This window comes from Balaenoptera physalus (genome assembly GCF_965194825.1).
Source record: "Balaenoptera physalus genome assembly, chromosome: 4".
Taxonomy (NCBI): Eukaryota; Metazoa; Chordata; class Mammalia; order Artiodactyla; family Balaenopteridae; genus Balaenoptera; species Balaenoptera physalus.
Genome location: NC_138891.1, coordinates 51,466,467 through 51,490,754, shown reverse-complemented (window position 1 = coordinate 51,490,754; position 24,288 = coordinate 51,466,467). Strand labels below are relative to the sequence as shown.

The following is a 24,288-nucleotide window of genomic DNA, read 5'->3' as shown; positions in this document are numbered from 1 at the left end:
CCAGAGGGGTGGGTTTGCAGCTTCATTCTTATATACACCTGGAAAGCTTCATTTTCCCATCATTGAATTGGTTTGCCTTCTAATATCATGTTACACAAACACTGAAAGGCCAGGAGGAGAAATAGAGTATTAATAACCAGCCAGATAAATGAATTGACAAGGATGGGGGGATGTTACTTAGAGATATGCTGTGTCGCACTATTGGAAATTTCACTCATCCATTTTAAATAAAATGTAGTTTCTCAGCCTTAATAAGATACTTAACTATTCTTTAAGAAATTAAGTGTCATGGGGTGTTTTGAAAAATTTTGGCAGTAAATATGCCTTTTCCATGTCTTTCCTCCACTGAGAAAAGAAAAAAAAAATCTCATACCTAGGAGTAATGAGACTGTCTTGTCTGGAAGATGATTTGAAAAGAAAAAGTAGTTCAGAAGCCAGAAAATGTATAGACCACAGTGTGGTGATACATATATATATATGTGTACACATGCACACATTCTTTTAATACTTACTGGGCATTTAAGAAAAATATCTTGTGTCTTCAAGTTCTTGCTCAGTAGGGATCAAAGCTCTTTAAGGATTTATTTCCTCCCTTACTTCCCCCAATATACAAGTTTTCTCTTATTTCCCGCAAGCTGTTCTGGTCTTGCTCTTCAGAAGCCGATCTCAGAATATTTTTATAGTACATTTGGCAATGACAATAAGGAAAGGAAAAATATGATTTTGCTGAAATGAAAAAAACAAACAAAGCCAGATAAAATTCAGTTGATCTCTTCAGCAAGATTTCAGAACTCTTGAAGTAAAAATTAACAGATGTAAATATTTTCCTTTTAAAGGTCATTTTGACCTTCAGCCTGCTTTACTTTACATCAAGTATAAATGCAAAGTAGTTGTCAGTATCTGAGCTAACAGTTAAACAGATCTGTAGAGTTTTTTAGTTGACTTATTTTCTTGAAAGGTCTCTGACCCCTCAAAGGCTACAGTTTATTTAGGCCAGCAATAACTGATCCATTTTGCACATCGTTCTTACCGACTTTATTGAAACTGAAGATGTGGCCTTGGGAGTATGACGAGGTCTCACTTGCTAGTCTTTAGAGGCTGCACTTCTTTTTCTCCTTCCCCAAGGGCAGAACACATTTCCCCCGTGGAAAGTCCACAGGTACTTTTGTTCTTTTTATCTCAGTGGAAGCTCTATGAGAAGCAAGCTTGTTATTGCTGCTCTTAGATATCTGGCCTGTTTTCATAACACAGACAGAGAACAATGTTTAAAATTCTCAAAGAGGAACTTGAGAAGTTAGGTTGACAATATTTTACAGGTGTTAAGCAAGTAGTTGAGAGCTTAAAAGGAATTAAAGTAACCTGTGATTAAATTTTCTAACATGGCAGACTTAGGCCAGAATTATTGAATAATTGACGTAAGAAAAATGACTAATGGTTTTTCCTCATTTTTTTTCCTCACAAGGAAATACTTGGTTTCTCACATTGAGACCTCTTTTGTGTGTACCTTTAATTATCTCTTACCCCCGGTGGCCCTGTTGGTCCTGAAATCTGTGACCAAGTCCAGTTTTCTAATTCATCTTACTGGCACTTAACAGAACTAACATTTATTTGCTTTCCTAAACAAAACAAGGCTATCCTTAAATAGAATTTGAGTCTATCCTGTTGACTAAGTGAGACGATTTTTTTTTAGTATTCACTAATCCATTGCACAACACAGTAGGGAGATACAAAACATGATCACACAGTACCACTGCCCTACACAGCTCATGGGCTACAGGGGAGGCAGGTATTCTTTCCACTAAACACCAGGAACATCGGGATGGATATTGATGAACTGGCGCGAGAAGGTCTAGAGACGGTCAGCGAAGGTGGGTATGTGGGAAACTATGGAGAGAGAATGGATATCAGTGCTTAAGGGGCAGGCTTGAGAGCAGCTGTTGAGAGTCTGTAGTTGAAAGGCCACCCCAGTAAAGAGCGAGTCCCGTGGGTCTCAACCCTGGCTGCCTTAGGATTGCCTGGTGGCTTTTTTTTTGGTGGACTATCCTTTTTTAATTAAGGTATTATATATATTAAATTGCACAGACCTTAAGTGTACAACTTAATGAATATTCACATATGTTTACATTCATGTAACCACCACCCAGAACAAGATACAGAATATTTCCATCACTCTGACAGGTGTCTTCCTGTCTCCACTCAGTCAATCAGCCCCTAAAATGTTTTCACTGTCACCACAGAACAATTTTTTTTTTATTTTATTTATTTATTTATGGCTGTGTTGGGTCTTCGTTTCTGTGCGAGGGCTTTCTCTAGTTGCGGCAAGCGGGGGCCACTCTTCCTCGTGGTGCGCGGGCCTCTCACTATCGCGGCCTCTCTTGTTGCGGAGCACAGGCTCCAGACGCGCAGGCTCAGTAGTTGTGGCTCACGGGCCTAGTTGCTCCGCGGCATGTGGGATCTTCCCAGACCAGGGCTCGAACCTGTGTCCCCTGCATTGGCAGGCAGACTCTCAACCACTGCGCCACCAGGGAAGCCCCCACAGAACAATTTTGAACACAGATGAGTTTCAGTTCAGATAAATGAAACTGTCATTTAAGGGGAAGATTATTCATGTCTGCAATTTACTTTCAAATAGATTCCCCCACCCCCGAAGATGGATTAATTGATAGATAAAGGGATGGAGTGGTATTAGGGGAAAATATTAATGCCTGGTTCCTACTTCCAGAAATTCTGACTCATTGGTCTGGTTTGAGACCCAGGCATCAAGCTTTTCTTGCTTTTTGTTTTGCTTTGGCACCAATATCTTGTGAAAGCTTCCTAGGTGATGCTGCCGTGTAGTCAAGCTGAGAACTCCCGAACTGGAGGCACAGGGAACACAAGTGGGTAGAAAGTACTGAGTAGCCCACTGAGGCTCAATTGAAGAGTCAGTTTTCCTTTAAAACAAATAAGCTAAAACAGGGTAGAGTTTGTGTGTTAGTTGTCTGTTACTGCTATAACAAATGACCACAAACTTACTGGCTTAAATCAGCACAAATTTATTATCTAACCATTCTATAGGTTAGAAGTTCAACATGGGTCTCACTGGGCTAAAATCAGGGTATCAGCAGGGCTGTGTTCCCTCCTGGAGGCTCTAAAGGTGAATCCATTTCCTTGCCTTTTCCAGCTTCTCCAGGCTGCCCACATTCCTTGGTTCATGGCTCCCTTCTTCCATCTTTGAAGGCAGCAATGTTAGATCTCTCTGAAAGTTCTTAAAGTGTCAACCCATTCTTCTGTAACCACATCTCTCTCTGAATCCCCTTTACTTTTAAAGACTCTTGTGATTATACTGGGCCCACCTGAATAATCCAGGATAATCTCCTTATTTTTAAGGTCAGCTGATTAGCACCCTTAATTCCACCTCCACCTGCAGCCTTAATTCCCCTTTGCCATGTAATATAACATATTCACAGGCTTTGGGAATTAGGCCATAGTCATCTTTGGGAGCCATTATTCTGCCTACCACAGAAGAATTCACAATTTCTGAAACAGGGCATTTTAAAAAAGCAAAACCACAAAGGAAATGACAGATAAATCCAACTGCATTAAAATTCAGAACTTTATTCATTAAAAGTTACTGTAAATAGAATAAAAAGATAAACCACAAACTGAAAAAAAGGTATTTGCAATACAGTTAATATTCAAAACATATAAAGAACTCCTTAAATCAATAAGGAAAGACAGTATCCAAAGAAAGATGGGCAAAGGAATTGTATAGGAACGTCCCCAAAGAGGACATACCTGAGGCCCATAAGTATATGAAACATGTTCATCCTCATTAATATAATAATGAGACAACAGGTTTTCAAAATACCAATTGGCAAAAATTAAAAATTGGACAATCGAAGTATTGACAACACTGAGGAACCCCGGGGATTCCACTCTTGCATACAGAGCCCAGGTAAACTCCCACATGTGTACGCCAGGAAACATACACAGCTATGCAGAACATAATTGTGTATTACAGCAAAACTCTGGAAACAACCCAAATATCCATCAACAGTAGAATGGAAAAATAAGTTTGGGAGTGCTCATTCAAGGAAAATAATGCATTACAATTATGCACAGATAAATCCCAAAGACATGATTTTGAATGAAAGAAGCAAATCTCCAAAGATTATCTTCTATATGATTCCACTTATACAAATTAAAAATAAGCCAAAAGTAAACCTTTTTTGTTTAGGAAAACATCATCAGAGCATGATGAACACAAAATTCTATACAAATTCTCTCTTAGGAAGGGAAGGTCTTTCATGGGAAGACAGCTGAGGGCTTCTGGGATGTGGTAATGTTCTGTTTTTCAGCTTGGATGATAAATTCAGTGATTTTCTAGAATTATTACCTAAGTTGGACTTATAAGTTTTCATATACTATTTTCTATTTTGCTATATTACATACTGTTTAAAAAGTTCCTAATAGCGGACTTAGAAAAGGTCATTTTCCAAAAATTATCAAGGCAATGTCCTAATAAACCAAGGGATTGCAGTTACCATAAAAAGTAGTACATGAATACAGAGCATATTTCTTGTAAACAGTTAAAACTCTAAGGACTCATAGAGAGTAAAAGGTCAAAATTCCACTTACTGTCTCCCTCTCTCTGCCAGAAGGTACTCACCACTCTTACCCTTCAGTGTGCATCTTTCTAGAAGTCACTTGCCCTCTCTTCTTCCTAGTATGTTCTATAGAAATGGGGTAATACTATGCCTGCTGTTCTGAATTTGATTTTCAGAATATGGGAATGTTTAACAACAAGAAGGGAGGTAACATTTACAACCATCGATATCTCATTTTCGGTATCTCATTTATTCATCTGAAATTTTCTCTTCCCTTTCTTCACATTCCTATTAAGTAGTAGCCAACTCACTTATCCAGCGTGGTTGAGAGTCAGTGCTCTGGGAAACTCCAGATGGGCCCTGGAAGTTCAAGAACCACACCCTCTAAGAATTCCAGCTCAGAATGCCAGGAATGCATTCCTCCCCTGGCGATGGCAGGGAATCTGAGAGGACTGGTGTGAAAGTGTGTGTGTGTGTGTGTGTGTGTGTGTCTGTGTGTGTGTGTCTGTGTGTGTGTGTGTGTCTGTGTGTGGCTTTCCAGGGGGCTCACATCCCCAGTCTCCCTGACGGTGAAGAGCAGCTATGTCCTGCCAATTCGGCAGCCCCGGCCTGAGAGTGGCCTCTGCTGGGGCCCTGTGGTAGTGATGTCCCAAAGCAGCACTGTGGAGTCCTTATTCCTTGGCCCTGACAGTTGATTCACCCAGGGAGGAGGCTTCTTTGATACAAACGCTACATGCCAGCAAGTCTTCCCTTCCTATGGCAGTGTTCTCTAGTGCAGATATTCTCGAGGTAGCAAGTATCTGATAATAATGCCAGTAATAATTAGCATTTGTGGGGCAGTTTATAGATCTGTAAGTGCTTTCACATGGTCTTACTTCATTTTTACAACAACCCTACAAGGTCTGTATTATGATCTCGATTTATAAAAGATCAAATTAAAGCTGAGAAAGATTAAATGACTTTGCCCAAATTAATGCTGGGCCACATGTTAAGCCCAAAGACATGGCTGCAGATTTTATAGTGTAATTAAAATGTAAGTGTATGTATAAAGGTTGATTTGTTGCTAACAAAACAGTGTTTCGAAGGGGGCCCCACCTTACCGTGCTCTAATAGTGCTCCCAGCTTTCTGTGAGATGCTCCATCCTTTCTGTCACCCAGAGTCCCTATGGGACACCATTCCCATCCACAGTTATCATAGAGTTGTGTATTAACTATGTGACCATATTGTAGCAAATGGCAGTAAAGACTCTTTAGGAAGAGCCAGCTTCCTCTCATGTCCAACATCCCACCGTCTGGGCTCTGGGTAGGGCTGCTAACACCTTACACCCTGATGGTCCCCATCACAGACGGTAGCCCGAGCTTGTGTTCAACCAAACTCTTCTGCTCCCTGTCTGCAGAAGCAGTGGAGTGTGGGACTAGGGCAAGAGGAGCAAGAAGAAAAAAGAGTCAGTCAGGCCCCTTTTGTAGTTTGTAGGACACCTCAAGGATTCAAAAGTGTGGATCCGCGATGATTAATGCAGAAAATGTAGCAAGGTTTTTGAATACACAGCAGAGGAGCGCAGGAAGTGCAGGTTGAACTAATATTCAAGTACTTGCCCTTCACATGTGAAAGTCAGCATTCTCAGCTCGTTTGGATTTAAAAATAGAATGGAGGGAAGTTGATACAGAAGCTGTTGGCATGCCACACAAGTGAGGCAAAAGAATGAAAACCCAAAGCCACTAATGATAATCTGTATTTGGGAGTGGACTGTATTGCTTGTGAAGGTCCTCTTGTGTTTTGACATTTATAATTATGTGACCATGAGTTAAAGTCTACAGAGTTTGATTCCTAAGTATGAAACCTTACTGCACTGAGCTGGTAAGTGTTCTTGTTTCTTTGTGTGCTTAATGACTATATCAGTTAGAATCCTTTGAGCCACAAGATAGAAAATTCAGCTAGAAGTATGTGAAACAATAAGGGAAATGTATTACTTCACATAACAGAAAATAAGAAGGTTCTAGGGTTGGCTAGCTCAGTGACTTAAAGACCCAGAGTCTTTCTTCTTTCTGCTCTGCCATCTTCAACTTGTCTGTTTGTCCCTTGGTTACAAAGTGGCTGCAGCAGCTCCCACAATCATGTCCTCATGCAACCCTTCAAGCCAGAGTATCCAAAGACTGGAAGTGACACCATCTTGTTCTTGTGTCTATTTATAAGAAAGAGAAAAACTTTCTCAGAAGCCCCTGGCAGATTTGCCTTATGTTGCATTGACTAGAATCATGACAAGTGCCCATTTCTAAGCTAATCACTGGCAAAAACAATGAAATGACCATGACTGGCCTTAGACTGATCAAGATTTACCCCTGGGTTAGGGAGCGCCCTGCCTTCCTAGAGCACAGCATCTCTTGATACCTGAACAAAATTAGGGGTTTTTTAGCAAGGAAGAATTGAGTCTGGAGGGCAAATGAGTGTCTGCCAGGACAAGAAAAATTGTTCAGTTTCACTGTTTCTCCTTATAGGCTCTGCCAACATAAACGACCGAAGCATGTTGGGAAAACGGGACAGTGAAATGGCTGTCATTGTGCAGGACACGGAGACGGTCCCTTCAGTAATGGATGGAAAAGAGTACCAAGCTGGCCACTTCGCCCTAGGACTTCGGCTGCAGTGCTTTCGGTGGGTCTCGGAAGCTGGGTCTCCCTCACATAATCCCGCTGCAGTGGGCAATGGAACCCAGCCCAGCCTCTGGCCCTTAGCGCACATGCCATCTCCAGGTTCTTCTTTGTGCAACACAGCGTGAACCACACCAGTCGTATACAAAATGGCTCTGTGTGGGGCATAAAAATTTCCTGTTTGAACAGCTTTTATTATTTTTATGTGTAATGGAGAAAACTAGCATTTTAAATCTATTAATTGATTTAGGACCAGGTCAAACCATCTAGTGTCTATTTAAGTTTTTTATAGTGAGTCCATTTTTAGAAATCGAAATAGTTCCAGCGATACAAGGATATGATAAAAATTACTAAAGGAGAAAGCTAGCGACTCCTGGTGTTAAATTAAATGTGGAAACTTCATTTCTCAGATTTAAGATGACTCCAGACATGGAAGATTCCTGATCTTCTGCAAGAAGATGTGAATTTTAAACAAACCTGTGGTCCAACAGAGAGAGCACTGGGCTAAGTGGCAGGGGTTGTGTGTCCCTAACTGAGTCCTTCATTCAGTGAAGTGTTACTGAGAACTTTCCTGGGCGGGGCTCTCACTGGCCCCGCCCCAGCCCCTGTAGTGCAGTCTCAGTTGTCAGAGTGATCTGTCGAGAACCTAACTCAGGTGCTATCACTCCTCTGTTCAGCCAATCCTCAATGCCTTCTTATCTCTCTTTTTTTTTTTTTAATGGCTTCTTATCTATCTCCTGTCCCTCTCCCCCAGCCCACTGAAGACACACTGCGCTCCCCACTGTCTGTGGAACACACCCTGACCACTCTCCCACCTGTAGGCTTTTGCAGGAAGTCCACAATTAGAAGATTCTAGAGCTATATTGGCCAGGATGGGATTTCAGTGTGGCCGCTCTGGTGAGACAGAGCCAAGTGTCCCCGATTAAGGGTGGTATTTTAAGCTATTTGATGAAAGGCACTGCACAGATACTGTGGTGGTGCTGTTGTTTTAACCCTTCCAGTGTTAATGGTCGCTTCTGAAAACTGGCTCACTTGCAAATGGGCACAAACCCAGCACTTCCCTCCTGCAGATGCCGGCGGCCCTTACCTCCTACCTCACTCCACACTCTGGCTTTTGAGAACCAAGCTTCAGTTCTGGAGACGTTCCTTCTGCTTCCTCTGCCCCAGGAGCTCAGCAAATCCATCCCTCAAAATTTGACTGTCAGACCTTCTCACAGTTTTTATTGCTGTATTTATCACCTTTGTTACGAATTGTTTTGTCAGTAAGGTTTTTTTTTTTTACAGGTGAATTAAATTTCTTTTATTTTGTTATTATTGTTTAATTTTTTAATTGTTTTTGTATATTTATCTTAATTTTAAAAACTCTTACTTATGTTCATGTTCAGCTCAGTTCATAGATCTTTTTCTGGAAAGGCCTTTATCTAGTGTACCAGTCATAACTGACCATTCTGTCTTCTTTAAAAGTTGCTCTATAGGGCTAAAACCAAACTCATCATGGGGCCAGTCTATAATTTCTGTGAGTGTCACTAAATTCATGGATCCTTGGTGATAGAGAAAAAAAACCTCAGAAATGTAGCTGATTTGCTGAACTAGGCTTAAAGTCAGTTCAGCTGCCATAATTTATTCATTTATTCTACAAATATTTATTGAACTTATACTATTTGTCTGGCATTGTGCTGGGCACCAGGGAGACAGGCTGGGACCTGGGACCCTTTGCTGCAGGGCTGCAGTGCTTGCACCTGGACACACCTCTCCTCCAGCAACAAAATACAAAGAAACTGTCTGGGACTAAAAATAATTGCATGCCTGCAGTTAGGGTAAATTCTGGACCTAGAAGATACAAAAAGACTAAAAAACCCAACTGCCACTTTTGAAGAGCCTGGAGCAAAAGCAGGGGGTGGGGAGCAAAAGCAGGGTACTGCAGATGCCCCCGCAACACACCACCACCTAAGGGGTGGGCAAAACACCTAAGCCACCCCTCTGGCCCGACCCCTGGACATACCCCTACCCTCACCCCATATAAGGAACAAGCTCCCCCCCCCTCAGGGAGCCAACAAGCAAGGGAACCTGTTGTTTGTTCTCACTGCCCACTGCTGCAGCAGGGGCCCCAATAAAACCTTGCCTGAATTTCTTGTCTGGACTCTGATCAACTTCTACTGATTAAGGAGGCCAAGAACCCTGGTTGGTAACGCCAGGAATATGGAGCAGAAAATAGAGTCTTTCACAAGTTGGGAAAAAAAGGACAGGAAAATCTTTGGCCCAAGACTGACAATCACAAAGGGCTTCAAATTAGCCTTTTATCCTTATTTACACATGAAGTTATAAATGTAGTCATTAAAAAACAAACAAACAACTCTTTTGACATATAATTCACATACTATAAAATTCACTTTTTTAAAGGGTACAAGTCAGTGGTTTTTAGTGTATTCACAGAGTTGGGCAACCATCACCACAGTCTAATTTCAGAATATTTTATCACCCCTAAAAGAAACCCTATATCCATTGATCTTGCATCCTACAATCTTCAACTCATTTATTTTTTTGTGGCTACCTTAGCATTTTCTATATACAAGATCATGTTATCTGCAAATAGTTCTACTTCCTTTTCAATCTGAATATCTTTTATTTCTTTTTCCTGTCTACCCGCTCTGGCTAGAACTTCCAGCACAATGGTGAACAGAAGTGTTGAGAATGACCAACTTTCTCTTATTCTTGATCTTAGAGGGAAAGCTTTTAGTTGTCTTTCACCATTAAGTATAATGTTAGCTACGGGGTTTTTTATAGATGCCCTTTACCAGGCTGAGGAAGTTCTACTTCTAGTTTGTTGAGTGTTTTTATCATGGACTTGTCAAATTTTTTTTTCTGCATCTACTGAGATGGTCGTGTGGTTTGTCCTAAATACAGTCATTTTCATATTACAAAATGAATTTGTTAAGGTAAGTATTTTAAATATACCAAAATTATTAGAATTCTGCTTTGGATTTCAATCATTTTTAATACATGAAGAACTTAAAAAATGGAAGAGATCAAGCTCTCTCTCTGGATCTTCCAGAGACCCTGGATTCAAAGACTATTCCTGCCCTCAGAGTTTACAGCTATGTAAATAATGCGTTAACCGCTGTAATGGAGGTCAGTAAGGTTTTTGTTTTTGTTTTATTTTAGACCATTGATATTTTAATTGGCTTCTAATGTTAATTTGTTTTGTTTAGCAGGGGAGAGTTTAAGATTAGCAACCCACTGTTAATCAACCCACTGATTGCCTACTGCAGCTCATATAAGGAAACAAATATTTCCTCCTGTAAGCTAGAAATAAATGTCACACCTTTTCAGTTCCATGAGAACTTAAGTATTCTCTTTAAAGGTGTAGCCTCCTTTATAACTTTCTGAATGTATAATAATTATAGAGGGGGAGGGTTCTGATTACAACATATTTTTCATTGTAGAAAATTTGGCAAACAGAAAAGCAATAAGGAAATTAAATTTATCTGTAATCCCACCACCCAGTGCTAACAATTTTAACATTTGATATATGTCATTCCACTTTTTTTCTGTACATAACTATTCACTACTGTATTTCTTTTTTTAAACATAATTAGGATCTTGCAGTTCTACAAAGTCCTTTATTATTTAAATAATATTACACATACTTTTCCATGTCATTGCGTTCTTCTATAACATTTAATGGCTGCATTGTATTACATTGTTTGAGCCCGCCGTAATTCCTTTAACCAAAACCTCATTGATGGGCAGATTTTTTGCTGATATAAAAAAGTGGGTATGATTGTAGATAGTATCTTGCTTACCTTCTTAGTTGTTTCCTTAACTAAGTCCTAACTATAGGATTTCTAGCCAAAAAGTGTGCAATTTCCTTTGCCCTCTGAGTTCTATTATTATCTTTGCCGATTTGTTGGGTTTCAAATGGAATTTCATTATTTTAATTTGCAATTTGAGGGTTTAAAAATGTATCCATTATCCATTTGTAATTGTTCTTTTGCAAATTGTCTAGACTATTCATGTCCTTTGCCCGTTTTGTTGGAATGTTTCACTTTCTTTTAATGATTTGTCAGTAATTTAAGTACATAAAAGCCTAATTTCTTTCTCCCATTTGTTGCAAAGCTGATTTGCGAATTGCCTTTTAATCATATTTAGAGTATTTGGGGGAACCATCAATTCTTATTAATCAAATCTATCAGTTTTTTTCTTTTCCCCCCTTTTTAAAAATATGCTTAGAATAGCTTCCCCAAGATAAAATATTTACTTATATTTTCTTCTAGTGCTCGTTTGATATTACTTTTACATTTAACATCTGCAATTTATTTTTTTAATTTTTTAATAAATTTATCTATTTATTTATTTATTTATTTTGGCTGTGCTGGGTCTTCGTTGCTGCACGCGGGCTATCTCTAGTTGCGGCGAGCGGGGGCCACTCTTCGTTGCAGTGCATGGGCTTCTCATTGCGGTGGCTTCTCTTGTTGCAGAGCACGGGCTCTAGGCACGTGGACTTCAGTAGTTGTGGCTCACGGGCTCTAGAGCACAGGCTCAGTAGTTGTGGCGCACGGGCTCCACGGTATGTGGGATCTTCTCGGACCAGGGCTCGAACCCATGTGCCCTGCCTTGGCAGGTGGATTCTTAACCACTGCGCCACCAGGGAAGCCAACATCTGCAATTTATTTTAATGTAAGAAATGAGGTAGGAACTCTAACTCTTTTTCCCAGGCAAACCAACTGATCCAGAACTGCATGACTGCAGTACTCGTTGCCTCTCTAACCTGCAGTGCCTCTTTATGGTGCACCGAATTGCCACACAGCCTGACCTATCTGTACTCTCTGCTACTTCCTATTGAAAGTCTGTTGACTTGCATGCCATTATGATACCACTTTAATTATCGTAGCTGTGCACTTTAATACTACTTCCTACCATACCACTTCCCCAAATTAGTATTCTTTTCCAGAATAATCTTGGCTACTCTTAGTCATTCTTCTGCATGAACTTTAAAATTGTTTATTCAAGTTCTCTCACTAGTTTTCTGATCAGGACTACAGTATACTTATAGATTAATATAAAAAGAGTTGATGTCTTTATAACATTGAGCCATCCTATTGAAGAACAAGGTATGGACTTCAATTTATTCACATTTTTTTGTTCTTCAGTAAAGCTCTAGGGTTTTCATTATTGGAAGCAGAAGTTGTTCTTCAGTGATCACTGAAGTTTTTTGTTGCTCTTCTTTTGGTTTTTTGCTGATCCTATGCCTTTCATGCTAAGTTTATTCCTAGATGCTTTATTTTTCCTGGCAACTTTCAAACTGTCTTGAAGAGGCAGTTGTTCTTGAACAAGCATTTTCACTTTGCCACAATGGCAGACACAAATAATACATTAAAAAGCACCATGAAAACCTTGTGTTGATTTTAGCTCTTTTTATTAGGAAATATTCGCAAAGATAAATGTGACCTAGCGCAGAGCCATTTTGTCCCTTAAAAAAATGCAACTTCAATCCATTTTCCATCTGGGCTATTTTTGAATAGAAATAGAGAGACACATTTCGATGTGAAATCAATTCTAGGTAGAATCAACCATCAGGGTACTGCACTAAATGTCACAGCTACGTGCCAAACAGTTCATTAAGTCCTAGAAAATTATCCAAACTTTACAGATGTAACCATCACTCAACAGAAACCATTATCCACACAAGTAGAGCTCAGAATCATTTACAGTGATAGACATGAGGAATGGAAAGAACAGAAACAATTTTCTGCAGTTTTCCTACTGTCCCACTGATGCATAAACAGTTAAACATTAAATAATTGACATTATTCAATTTTCAACATAAAATCAAATTTGTTTTCTCTGAAACCTTACTCCTCTAAAGAATATCCAGAGTACTTCATATTATTTTTACTGTATGAATTTTTATAATTAAAAAACTGACAGGGAAGATAATTTATTACTGAACATTGTCTGTTATAGACTTATTTAAATACTTTTTCTATACACAGGCTCTTAACTGATAACTTGATGGACACATTGCCTCACCTCCTGTTCTCATTTAAAAGCAAAGTCACAGAAATATTCTTTCAGCTCCGTTTTCAGTGGGTTAGACGCCACTCAAATCAAAGGCATTACTCTGATTGACTTATTGTTATAACTTGTGCTGCCCTTCAAATTTGGCACGGTTAAATTTTGCTTTGGTTCTTAAGGAGCGGCAGCACCTAGGTGCAAACATCATCCTTTAGAACCTTTTTGAAAGTTATTCCTATCGAGTTTGAGGGAGACATTATTTGAAGTGGAAATAGAATTTTGAGTTTATAAAACTCTAGGAATCCTAGTGAGCCCAGGTGCCAGATCCATTTATTTTAGAAAATTTTTATATAGTAGAAAAAGTGCAGACTCAAACTAAAATGTGATGCCCTTTTATCCCTATAAGCTGGCTGAGCCTTTTCAGGAGTTGATAATATTGGAGTTGACTGGGGAGAACACACATGGTTAATAGCATGTGTGTTGGAACAGCCTTTCTTGAAGTACATTTTACATATTGTTTGACCCAGGATTTTAATTCTTCAATTTCTCCTAGTGAAATAATCATAGAAATTCACAAAGTATTATATATGATGAATAAATTATGTTCATTATAGCATTGTTTATAATAATGGAAAACTGGAAACAACCCAAAAGGTCATAATAAAATAGCTGGCTAAATAAAATTTCACATAATGGGAAATTCTGCAGCCATTAAAAACGATGACGTAAATCTACACATTTAAATACAAAGAGGGTAACAATATTATGACCTCCACCCTGTTAAATCCAATGGTCAATTCTCATCTGAATTTGACTCCGTGTGGTTCCGGGATACCCATCCTCTGGCTTCTCTGCAGCCTCACTGGCTGCTCCTTCTCTCCCCTACTGTTGAGGTGCACTGGTCCTCTTCTCTATCTATACTCACTACTTCGGTAAAGTCAGTTAAAGTCACATGGCTTTATGAGTGTACATATGTGGACAATTCTCAAGTGTATATCTCCAGCCAAACCTTCTCTCCCAAACTCCACATTCTTTTATCCAGCTACCTACTCAGCATCACCTCTTGTATATTTAATAGATGTCCCAACAGGTTCAAAACTGAATTCCTGGTCTTCCCCCCACTAACTGGCTCTACCCACAGAATTACCCATCTCAGCTAATGGCAACCACAGTCTTCTGTTTGCTCAAGACAAAGCCCTTTTAGTCATCCTTATGCCTCACTTTTTCTCACACCCTGTGTCCACTGGATCAGTGAAATCTGATCTCTCCACCTTCCTCTCCACCACCCAAGCCACCATCATCTCCCACCGAGATCACTGCAGTGACTCCTAACTGACCTCCCTGTTTCAATCCTTGCCCTGCACGGTCTATTCTCAATCCAGCAGCCGTTTGTTAATGTTTAAGTCAGATCCTGTCACTCCTTGCTCCAGTGTCAGCAGTATGTCCCAGTTTCATGCAATGTAAAAGCCAAAGTCCATCTGAGACCCATTTCCCCACTTTTCTTTCTTTCTTTCAATAAATTTATTTAGTTAGTTATTTATTTATTTTTGGCTGCGTTGGGTCTTGGCTGCTGCGCGGGGGCTTTCTCTAGTTGCAACAAGCGGGGGCTACTCTTCGTTGCGGTGCACAGTCTTCTCATTGCAGTGGCTTCTCTTGTTGCGGAGGGTGGGCTCTAGGCGTGCGGGCTTCAGTAGTTGTGGCATGCGGGCTCAGTAGTTGTGGCTCACGGGCTCTAGAGCGCAGGCTCAGTATTTGTGGCGCATGGGCTTAGTTGTTCTGCGGCATGTAGGATCTTTGCAGACCAGGGATCGAACCCGTGTCCCCTGCATTGGCAGGCGGATTCTTAACCACTGCGCCACCAGGGAAGTCTCCCCACTTTTATTTCCAATGTAGCACAAGCCTTTTTGGTATTCCCTGAACCTACCAGGCATGTGAGAAAAGAGCTTTGGACTCAGTTTCAATTCTAGCTCTATTAATAGAATGCCTCCAACCTTTTGTTTCCCATTTGCAAAATGGGAATCCTGTACCATCTACCTCCCAGGATTAAGATAGAAGTGCTTTTTACCACTCAGGCTTTACGTAAGTACCAGCGCTTGTATAATTTTCACATATGACCTCTAAAACTTGTCTTGCTTTGCTTGAGAATTTCTTATTATTTCTAGTCCTCTGTTTATATTTGATCAATTCAAACAATCTACTGTATGGCTTCTTTTATGCCAGGTACTCTGAGGATATGAGAATAGCCAGGTCATGTTCTCTTAAAGAATTTACATGCTAGAAGTGGGAGATGAGCCTATTAAAAGCAAAAAGTGCATGAAATATTGCAGGTGCTCTGATAAAAACAAAGCACAGATGAAGCACAGTGAGGGGGACAAAGGAAGAAAGTTCAAATCTTTCAGCATTGATGGGGAGAAATGGGAGAAGGGAGAAAGGGAGCCATAAAAAGTTTCATAGAGGTGACCTTGTACTGAATCCTGAAAGATGGTAGGTAAGGTTAGGCAAACAGGCAGGGGAGGGAAAAGCCTCCCGGACTACTCCCATCTCACACTCTTTAAAGCACACCTGGTATTTACCACATTTTAATTAATTCCTTTTGAGGGTGATTCTTTATTCATTGTTGATCTCACCCACCAAGTATAACTGCACCCAGAGAGGCTCCGTGTCTTTCATATTCATTTCTGTATCCTAGAGTTCAGCATAGTTCTTGGCCCAAGGGAGGGAAAAAGGAAGGAAGGAAGGAAGGAAGGAAGGAAGGGAGGAAGGGAGGAAGGGAGGAAGGGGTGGGGAGGGAGGAAGGAAAGTCAAGTCTTGGTTAAGAGCACAGGTTTGGGAGTCAGGTGGTCCTGGTTGGAGTCCCAGATATACAATTTGCTAGCTGTATGACCTTGAAAGAGTTACTTGACCTCTCTGTGCCTTAGTTCCCTTTTCTTTTTTTTTTTAACCTGTTGATCTATTTATTTATTTATTTATTTGGTTGCACTGGGTATGGTAGTAGGTGGGCTCCTTAGTTGCGGCTCGTGAGCTCCTTAGTTGTGGCATGTGGACTCTTAGTTGCATCATGCATATGGGATCTAGTTCCCGGACCAGGGATTGAACCCGGGCCCCCCGCATTGGAAGCTCGGAGTCTTAACCACTGTGCCACCAGGGAAGTCCCCTTAGCTCCCTTTTCAGTAACAGGAAAATAATAATACTTGCTTCTTTTGTTTTTACTATTTTTTTACTTTTTTTTTTTTTTTTTTTAATAGTTGCTTCTTCATAAGGCTGTTGAGGATTTACTGAGATCATTTTTGGAAAGGCTCAGCACGTTGAAAGGCACATGCTTTGAATACTAATCCTATCTTCCAAGGTTCTCACCCTCTTAGGCCAAATTACAAGAACTCTGTTAGAGCAAAATGAAGGTGTTTCTCTGTCCAACAGTTAAAACTTTCAAACATCATAACAACTTAGGTTTTTCTGTTTTGTTTTGTTTTGCAACTTGGCTTTTTTTTATATAGACACACAGACACACAGTCTTTTTTTTTTTTAATTTATTTACTTATTTATTTATTTTTGGCTGTGTTGGGTCTTCGTTTCTGTGCGAGGGCTTTCTGTAGTTGCGGCGAGCGGGGGCCACTCTTCATCGCGGTGCGCGGGCCTCTCACTATCGCGGTCTCTCTTGTTGCGGAGCACAGGCTCCAGACGCGCAGGCTCAGTAGTTGTGGCTCACGGGCCTAGTTGCTTCGCGGCATGTGGGATCTTCCCAGACCAGGGCTCAAACCCGTGTCCCCTGCATTGGCAGGCAGATTCTCAACCACTACGCCACCGGGGAAGCCCCACACACTTAGTCTTAATGGCTTCCTTTGATTTCCTTAAAAGAAAAGGACTTCTGTGGTTGAGTGTCTGAATTGCTGTACCATTAGAAACAGTGCCTGCAGCAAACTGCTTTGTCTCAGTTACTCATTTTGGAGGACACTTGTTTTTCAGGGTTGTCCTCGGCTATCTTTCTGGCCCTAGTGAAGACATTCAGGATCCAGTGAGTGACAAATTCTTCAAGGAGGTGTGGGTTTCAACGGCAGCTCGAAATGCTACAATTTATGATAAGGTGAGGTTTACATATCCTGCTCCTTTTTTAACTGAATCACAACACAAAAGCACAAAATTATTTCTGCATATTATTAGTACAGAGTATTCTTAATGAGTGTAAAAAACCAATACACCTCCAACTTGTAATAAAATACTTCTTGGTAGACATTAAAAAAACAGAGTCAAAAAGAGCCATAGATTATTGTTTAGAAGAGACTTTAGTGACATTCTGGTCTCAGATTCCAGAATCCCATCATAAGCATCCTTAGCAGGTGGTTACCCAGCCTTTATACATGTCTAGTGACAAAGACGAAAGAGGCAGATGGGATCAAAAAATGAGTCAGACTTGGGTTCAGCCCAGCTCACACAGTTGCTGGTGATATAACTATGTGTATAGTAATTTGATGTTCTGAGCCTTCCTTTCTTTTCTCGCCTATAAACTGGGAGGAACATTCACTAGGTGGTCGTGAGGATAAAGAACAGTCTATTAAATGTACCTAGCACATAGTACATATAGTAAATGGTGTCCATCCTAATGATGAAGCTTATTAATAATGAGAAACTTTCTCATTTGGACAGCTCTAATTTTGGAAAGGTGTTTTAAAACCAACTTCATTTGTTAGGTAGGCCAAATACATCTTCTGGTAAGTTCCGTCCATTGATGATGATAAAAAGTGTACAAGAGTTGAGTCACCCGACACTGAAACAGGTTACATCATGAAGTAGCCAGCATTCCATCATAGAAAATATTCAAGCTGAGATCCACTGACCATCTATCATAAACTGGGTGAGAGTGCATTCTTTTTCTGACTTCCAGAGTCCCTTCAGCACAGAAAATTCATCATTTCTAATGAAACATGACAACTATCTACATAGCCTTGTTTCATACTGAGGCCTCAAGGCCATGATCAAATAGGTTGTGTGCATGGAGTCTTTTCAAATGTAATTTTTTAAATGCAGGGCACAGCCTAGTTTGGATCCTGGATTGGAAAGAATAACAGCTATAGAAGACATTTTGGGAATAATCGTATAAATCTGAATATGGACCATATCTTAAATAACATAGAATTGATTTTCTGAGGTGTGAGAATTGTATTGTGGTTATATAGGCACATGTCCTTATTCTTAAGAAATACATGCTGAAATATTGAGGTGTGAAGTGTTATGATGTGTGAAACTTATTTTCAGTTAGCAAAATACATACACAATTGATAACTTTAAGTACGGGTACAGATATGAACATTTTTCAAAATTAAAAAGTTAGAGAAAATATAATACACAATTTTCCTTTTAGACCAGAACCTCCAGTGAAATTCAGGGGTGATTATTATCCAAAAAGTAAGGTATCACCCATGAAACTCCTTACCACTAGCTTGACTTTATCCTGAGGTCAATCACTTATGTAGATCAGATATAGGATCTGTGTTGTTTTTTTTTTTTTTGATGGAAGCAAATCTAGCACTCTCTTTGTAGCAAATAAAAGAAGCAACCCTTCAATCAGGTCTGTGTTGTAACATAAAACTAATATGTGTTTCATAAAACAAAGGTTTTGTCCGTCGGAATGAGTATTTTCAGTAAAGGGGATATGCTTTCTTTTAAGCCTGTCACTCAGTTTCCTATTTAATCAGGTGTTCCGGTGCCTTCCCAGTGATGAAGTACACAATTTAATTCAGCTGAGAGACTTTATAAGCAAGCCCATCTTAGCAAAGGAAGATCCCACTAGAGCTGAGGAAGAACTGAAAAAGATCCGTGGGTTCTTGGTACAGTTCCCCTTTTATTTCCTGTCTGAAGAAAACCTACTGCCTTCTGTTGGAACCAAAGAAGCCATGGTGCCCACCGAGGTTTGGACTTAAGAGTCATACTTGTTTGCAACTCAAAGACTTCCACCCTGAAGAGTACATGTCACACAGTGACTTTCTGGAGACCTAACAGCCAAAGCCGGACCCAGTGCACTCTTGTATCCAACCTTGGACCCTTTGGGTTGGCTGGGAAGGGCTGTAGTCATACTGATATAAGGACAGTGAAAATCAGCAGGGCTTTATCATTCCTCCTGCCTATCCCTGTGAAAAAAGGACTGTATTCTTAGGTAGCATATACCCAACAGCTTAAACACATACTAAAATTCCATGATGTATACCAAACTGCATTTTCTTTGCTAACAAGAATTTACCTGTCACTGTGATCTACTTTGCCAAAAGTTGTCTGAACCTCCTTATTTTTCTCTGACCCTCGCTTATGCACTTGATGTCTGCTGGACCTGCCTTCATCTCATAGTCCGTGCAGGCTCTGTCTGAGATATTGTTTATTGCTAGAAGATGTTGTGATGCTGCTTCAAGGTTATTTAAGGTTACACGGGATGCTTCTCCTCCTGCCCATCTGGTCCTGGAGTAGTCGTGTGCCCCCAACCAAGGATGTGGTCCTTATTCCTTTCCAGTGGCTGACAGGACAGGACAGACCTTAGTCTACACAGCAGCCCATGTTAGGCACTTCTGATAACATTGACAGCATGGATGTTGACACCACAGATCAACAGGAAGGAATTAAATTCGGTTATTAAGGCAGAGATTTCACTTTGCCTCCAAAGGCATTGACAAGATGTGTCCTTTTGATAGGGCCCACCCAATCAGATTTGAAAACGTGTAGGATATTTGATTACATGGCAACCGATAAAACTCAAAGACACAGCATGCAGCCTTCAGCAATCTTCAACGTTTTGGTGGGAATCTGATCCAGATAAGAAAAGAAGATTTCTTATAGCCCTGTAAAATTTCCTGTCATCCTAAGCTGCTGGATTGATTGAAATTTGAGTTTCTACATTTCAAAATCAAACCAGTGAATACAACTTGTCTTTCAAGAGAATCAGGGGCTTCTTAACTCATGCCAAGTTAGTGGGTATGAGCCTAACCTTATTTGACATTCAGCTCTCCAGCTATGTTACCTTCTTTAAGAAAAATTGTTTGCAAAATGCATACAACTTCACTTGTGTTATTAAATATACATTAACATTCCACCAGGGTTCCAAAGAGGTTAGGATTATTTTTTAATTCACATTATCCTAGTCTGTGAATTGTTCTGGAAACCCATTTCTCCAGTTTGGATGTTAGTGTACATACCCTTTGGTACCCCATAGCTCTAATTTTATTAAGTAGAACTATTCTTACAACCTAAAGAACTAATGTGGGTTCCCAACGGGCATGAGGCCATAAAACATGGTGTAGGTGCAATGATTACACCTCTATGGACCTGGACAGAATCTCATCCAAAAGAGTAAGGACCCAATCCCTATTTTCCTAGAACTGATAGTCCAGTGGAAAAGGTTAAACAGGAGCACAAAGTCAGTGAACGAGGTTAGTAGGAGAGAGACAGTGTCACACCCAGGAGGGTTTTACAAATGAGGTGGGACTGTGTAACCAACAATGGAAATGAATATGCTTTTATGGTGGCTGAAGATAGTAAAATGACTTCATTCTATAGCAGTTGTAAATAAGACATTTGCTATTTATGAAGTTTAGATTGGCATTTAAAGTGCTGAGTGTATGTGGAATACCTAAGGATTTTTCATGTTTTCTTTTTAAATTTTTTAAAAATGTAGAGCAGTCAACAAACTGGCTCTTGAAAGGGCCCTTTCTCTTAAAAAAAAGTCACTTAATCCAACCTCTGCCCATTTTATAGCTGAGGAAACTGAGACCCAGGTTAGTTGAAGGACTCACTGAAGTTTACCCATTAGGACCAGTGACATTGCTGGTCCATTACTGGCCTCTCCTTTCACTCATCACAGCCCCAAAAAGAGGAGATGCAGTAAATAGATTTGAGACAGGATGTCTCTAAGCTATTTTGAACCCTGTGATATTATGTATTTATGTGCTTGTCTGTCTTCCCCTACTAGAATGTAAGCTCCATGGGGCAGGGACTTTCCTGTGTTTTGTTCATAGTGTATCCCCCAAGCCTGAAACAGTGCCTGGCTCATAGGAGGTGCTCAGTACGTGTTTGTCGGATGAATAAAGGAGGTGGAGGAGAGAGCTAATGAAATGAAAAACTTATGGAGTCTCAGACAAGAAATCTTCCTGCTGTTGCTAAAGAAACTGTTAGCAAGTTTCTTTTCTACTGCATCCTCTTAAAGGCAAGATGCTCATCTGCAAAGAGAGGGACTGCAAGGTTTATTTGGGTGGATTTTATGGAAAATTCAGTGCCATAATTGCCTGCTTTGCAGTAGCAGTTAACATAGTGCAGCATTCTGCAAACATTGCATGGGCTGTGGACACAAGATATACCATATGGCCTAATTACCCATCATTCTCTGACACCATTACTACCTAATAGAAGTTCAGATAATTTATCTTTAACATTGCAATGTCTGATATAAACATTAAAATGCAAGTGATTCAGTCTTGAAAAGCAATTATGAATCTGTTCAACATTTTAAATTGACTATAATCTTTTGAAATGCCTATAAGTGCTGTACCTGACACTCTGATAATCTCTGTAATAATTTTTGCTTTCTAGAAGGAAAAATTCTATGATTATAAGAAGTGAAGTGTAGAAAGTGGTCATGGCCTATTAAAGCTATTCAGATTGGCCAAGCTTAGTGGTTGGAGGATACTAGACACAGCAGGTCAAGTTCAGGCATTTGCTCTGGAGCAAGTGTCCACTCAGGGACTCACCCTCCAGTGGGATGGCCTTCATTCTCAGCTGTAATGCATGACAGAGAGCTGGTCATTAGATAATTGAGTGACATGTTGTAAAACAAAACATTGGTTTTATTTTAATAGCGTGTGTAGAAGAAAGTTTTGTCTCTAGGTAGTCAAAACCAGAAGCAGTTAATCTCTTATGTAATAACTTGGGAAATTGTAACATATCGTGAATTAACAGTCTTCCAGATGAAGGCAGTAAGCCAGGAAGTCTTTTTGCAGATATAAGGTGACAAGGAGAACAGATTTTGTACACATCATGGAGGTCCTGCACGTCTTTCTGCCCCTCCTCATTCCTTATTCCTTCAACCTCTTTCCCCAACCAGAGCCCTTCTGTATTATGGAAACCATTTTAGAGGACAAGAAAAAGCTTTCTGGGGAAAAACAACATTAGGCATCTAAAATAAATCTTCAGTTTAACTCACACTTTTAAGTGATTGACAAAATATTATCATTTTTTAACAGAGGTAATGGTTCTTCTTAACATCTCTGATCTGATGTGGCACTTGAGCATTTTCAGATGCCTGTCACCCTCTGGAGAGGGGCTAAAGAGGGCCCTTCATGTCTCCTAATCCCTCTCAATTCTCCCATGTATGAAAAGTGAGCAAACGCTAAAGGACTTTCAGTGTGCTTAGGAATACAATTTTATTTCCTTGGAAGATCCTCTGAAGTCAATTACTACTGGCAACTTGGAGGTTTAAAATGGGTTTTACCAGGCATAGGCCTTGAGAAATTCTTGAATCTAGAAATTCACTGGAAAAGGAATTCATCGCCATCTATCAAAAAGTTGCAGGTGAAGAATCAATGGATTTGCATTATGTTTGGGGGGAGGCAGATGCCATGATATGATTCCTAGTGGCATTTAATTCACATGTGATATATTATTGGCTTTGACTGCAGATTGGAAGGATTCATTAAGGGAAACAAAAATTCTTTGGCTTAATTTATTATAGGTTATTTTCTTTTTTCCTTTATACCAGTATTAAATTTTAACTTAAAAACAAGAAGTAATCAAAGTAAGATAAATGAAAATTTGTCACACTAATCATTTTAAACTTTTAAGTTTTAAAATCAGAGACTGGGATTGCAATCCAACCAAAATGCAGACTTAATTACTCTTTCCTATTCCCTAGCAGCTATAATTGTTTGCTTTATTCCAGATAAATGCACTTAAGTGAATGTTGTCCTACTTCTGCTCAACACTAGGAAATGTAGCACCATGCTCTCCTAACGTATATTCCACTTGGATTCGTCACATAAAATTGTCTGAGCCAAAGGAACTGATATCCTCCTCAACCATTCTAAAAATTCATACCAAAGTATTGCAGTTGGAGCACATGTCTCTGATGCAAAAACCAGATACTTGCTGGTGAACATCCATCCATTCAGAATATACAGGTATTCTGGACAGAGCTCAGGCCCTAGCCTCACCCTTATGGCAGGCTTTGGCAAACTAAGGCTGGGCCTCCTGTTTTTGTAAATAAAGTTTTATTTGAATGTAGCCATGTCCATTTGCTTACATGCCTCATGACCAAATGATCTGTGAATCTGAGAATACTTAAGAAACGTTTACTGATCCTTCCTCTAGAGAGAGCAAAGAATGTCCAATTAGGGTACTTCAACCAAACAGATTTGGGTGAGTTCTGATCTCTTCCATAAGCAAGGTTTTCAACTCTCCATATCCCAGAGCCCAGCGTTCTACAATAGATTTATTCTAACAAGGTCAAGTCCTTTCAAGAATGAAAAATCACATGTTTTTTTGTTCTGAAAGAGTTTTTGTCAACTAAAGCAATCTTCTCCCAGCTGAGCACTCTTATGGAAGCATGGTTGATAATGTTTGCAACTAAAGTGTTAAATGAGGATAGATGGGCCTAACGATTTGTATTCAGAATGACAATTGTGAACTCAAGAAACTCAGTCTCCCTGGATTTTCCTTCTACGAAGCCTTGGAAATGATACGTGTATCCATCCTCTGCCTCACAGTCAATGCTTTTGATGCCAAGTCCCTTAACTGCTTTTTTTAATGTAAATATTCATTAATTAAACAATTAAAAGTGTGAAATTGGCCGTGTCCCTCTACTTGAAAAGAAGATTCCTCATTCCTCACATGGGGTTTTTACAGCCAGCGCACTGTAGGTCTGAGCTCGAGACAGTAACCTGCGCCTTTGGAGCAGATGTCAGAGCCCCAGCGTCCCCAGTCTTCTCACAAACTTCATGCACACATCGCAGCAGCACCCAGAAAGAGAAAGAAACAGAAGTCCCCTTTTGCCCCTTCCTCCACCAGTCACTAC

The 24,288-nt window shown here is 40.0% G+C and overlaps 1 protein-coding gene across 7 annotated transcripts in view; it reads left to right on the top strand.

The window, feature by feature from the left end:
* PLD1 (phospholipase D1) overlaps positions 1 to 24,062 on the top strand; it is a 218,439-nt gene extending 194,377 nt beyond the window's left edge. For 6 of the 7 annotated variants that reach the window (XM_082458924.1, XM_082458923.1, XM_082458925.1 and 3 more), the window contains 3 exons: positions 7,083 to 7,236; positions 17,211 to 17,328; positions 18,938 to 24,062. In XM_082458924.1, the coding sequence (XP_082315050.1) occupies positions 7,083 to 7,236; positions 17,211 to 17,328; positions 18,938 to 19,162 (497 nt within the window). In that variant the 3' untranslated portion in view covers positions 19,163 to 24,062. The other variant, XM_082458926.1, reaches the window with a different exon arrangement.
* The last annotated feature ends 226 nt before the right edge of the window (positions 24,063 to 24,288 follow it).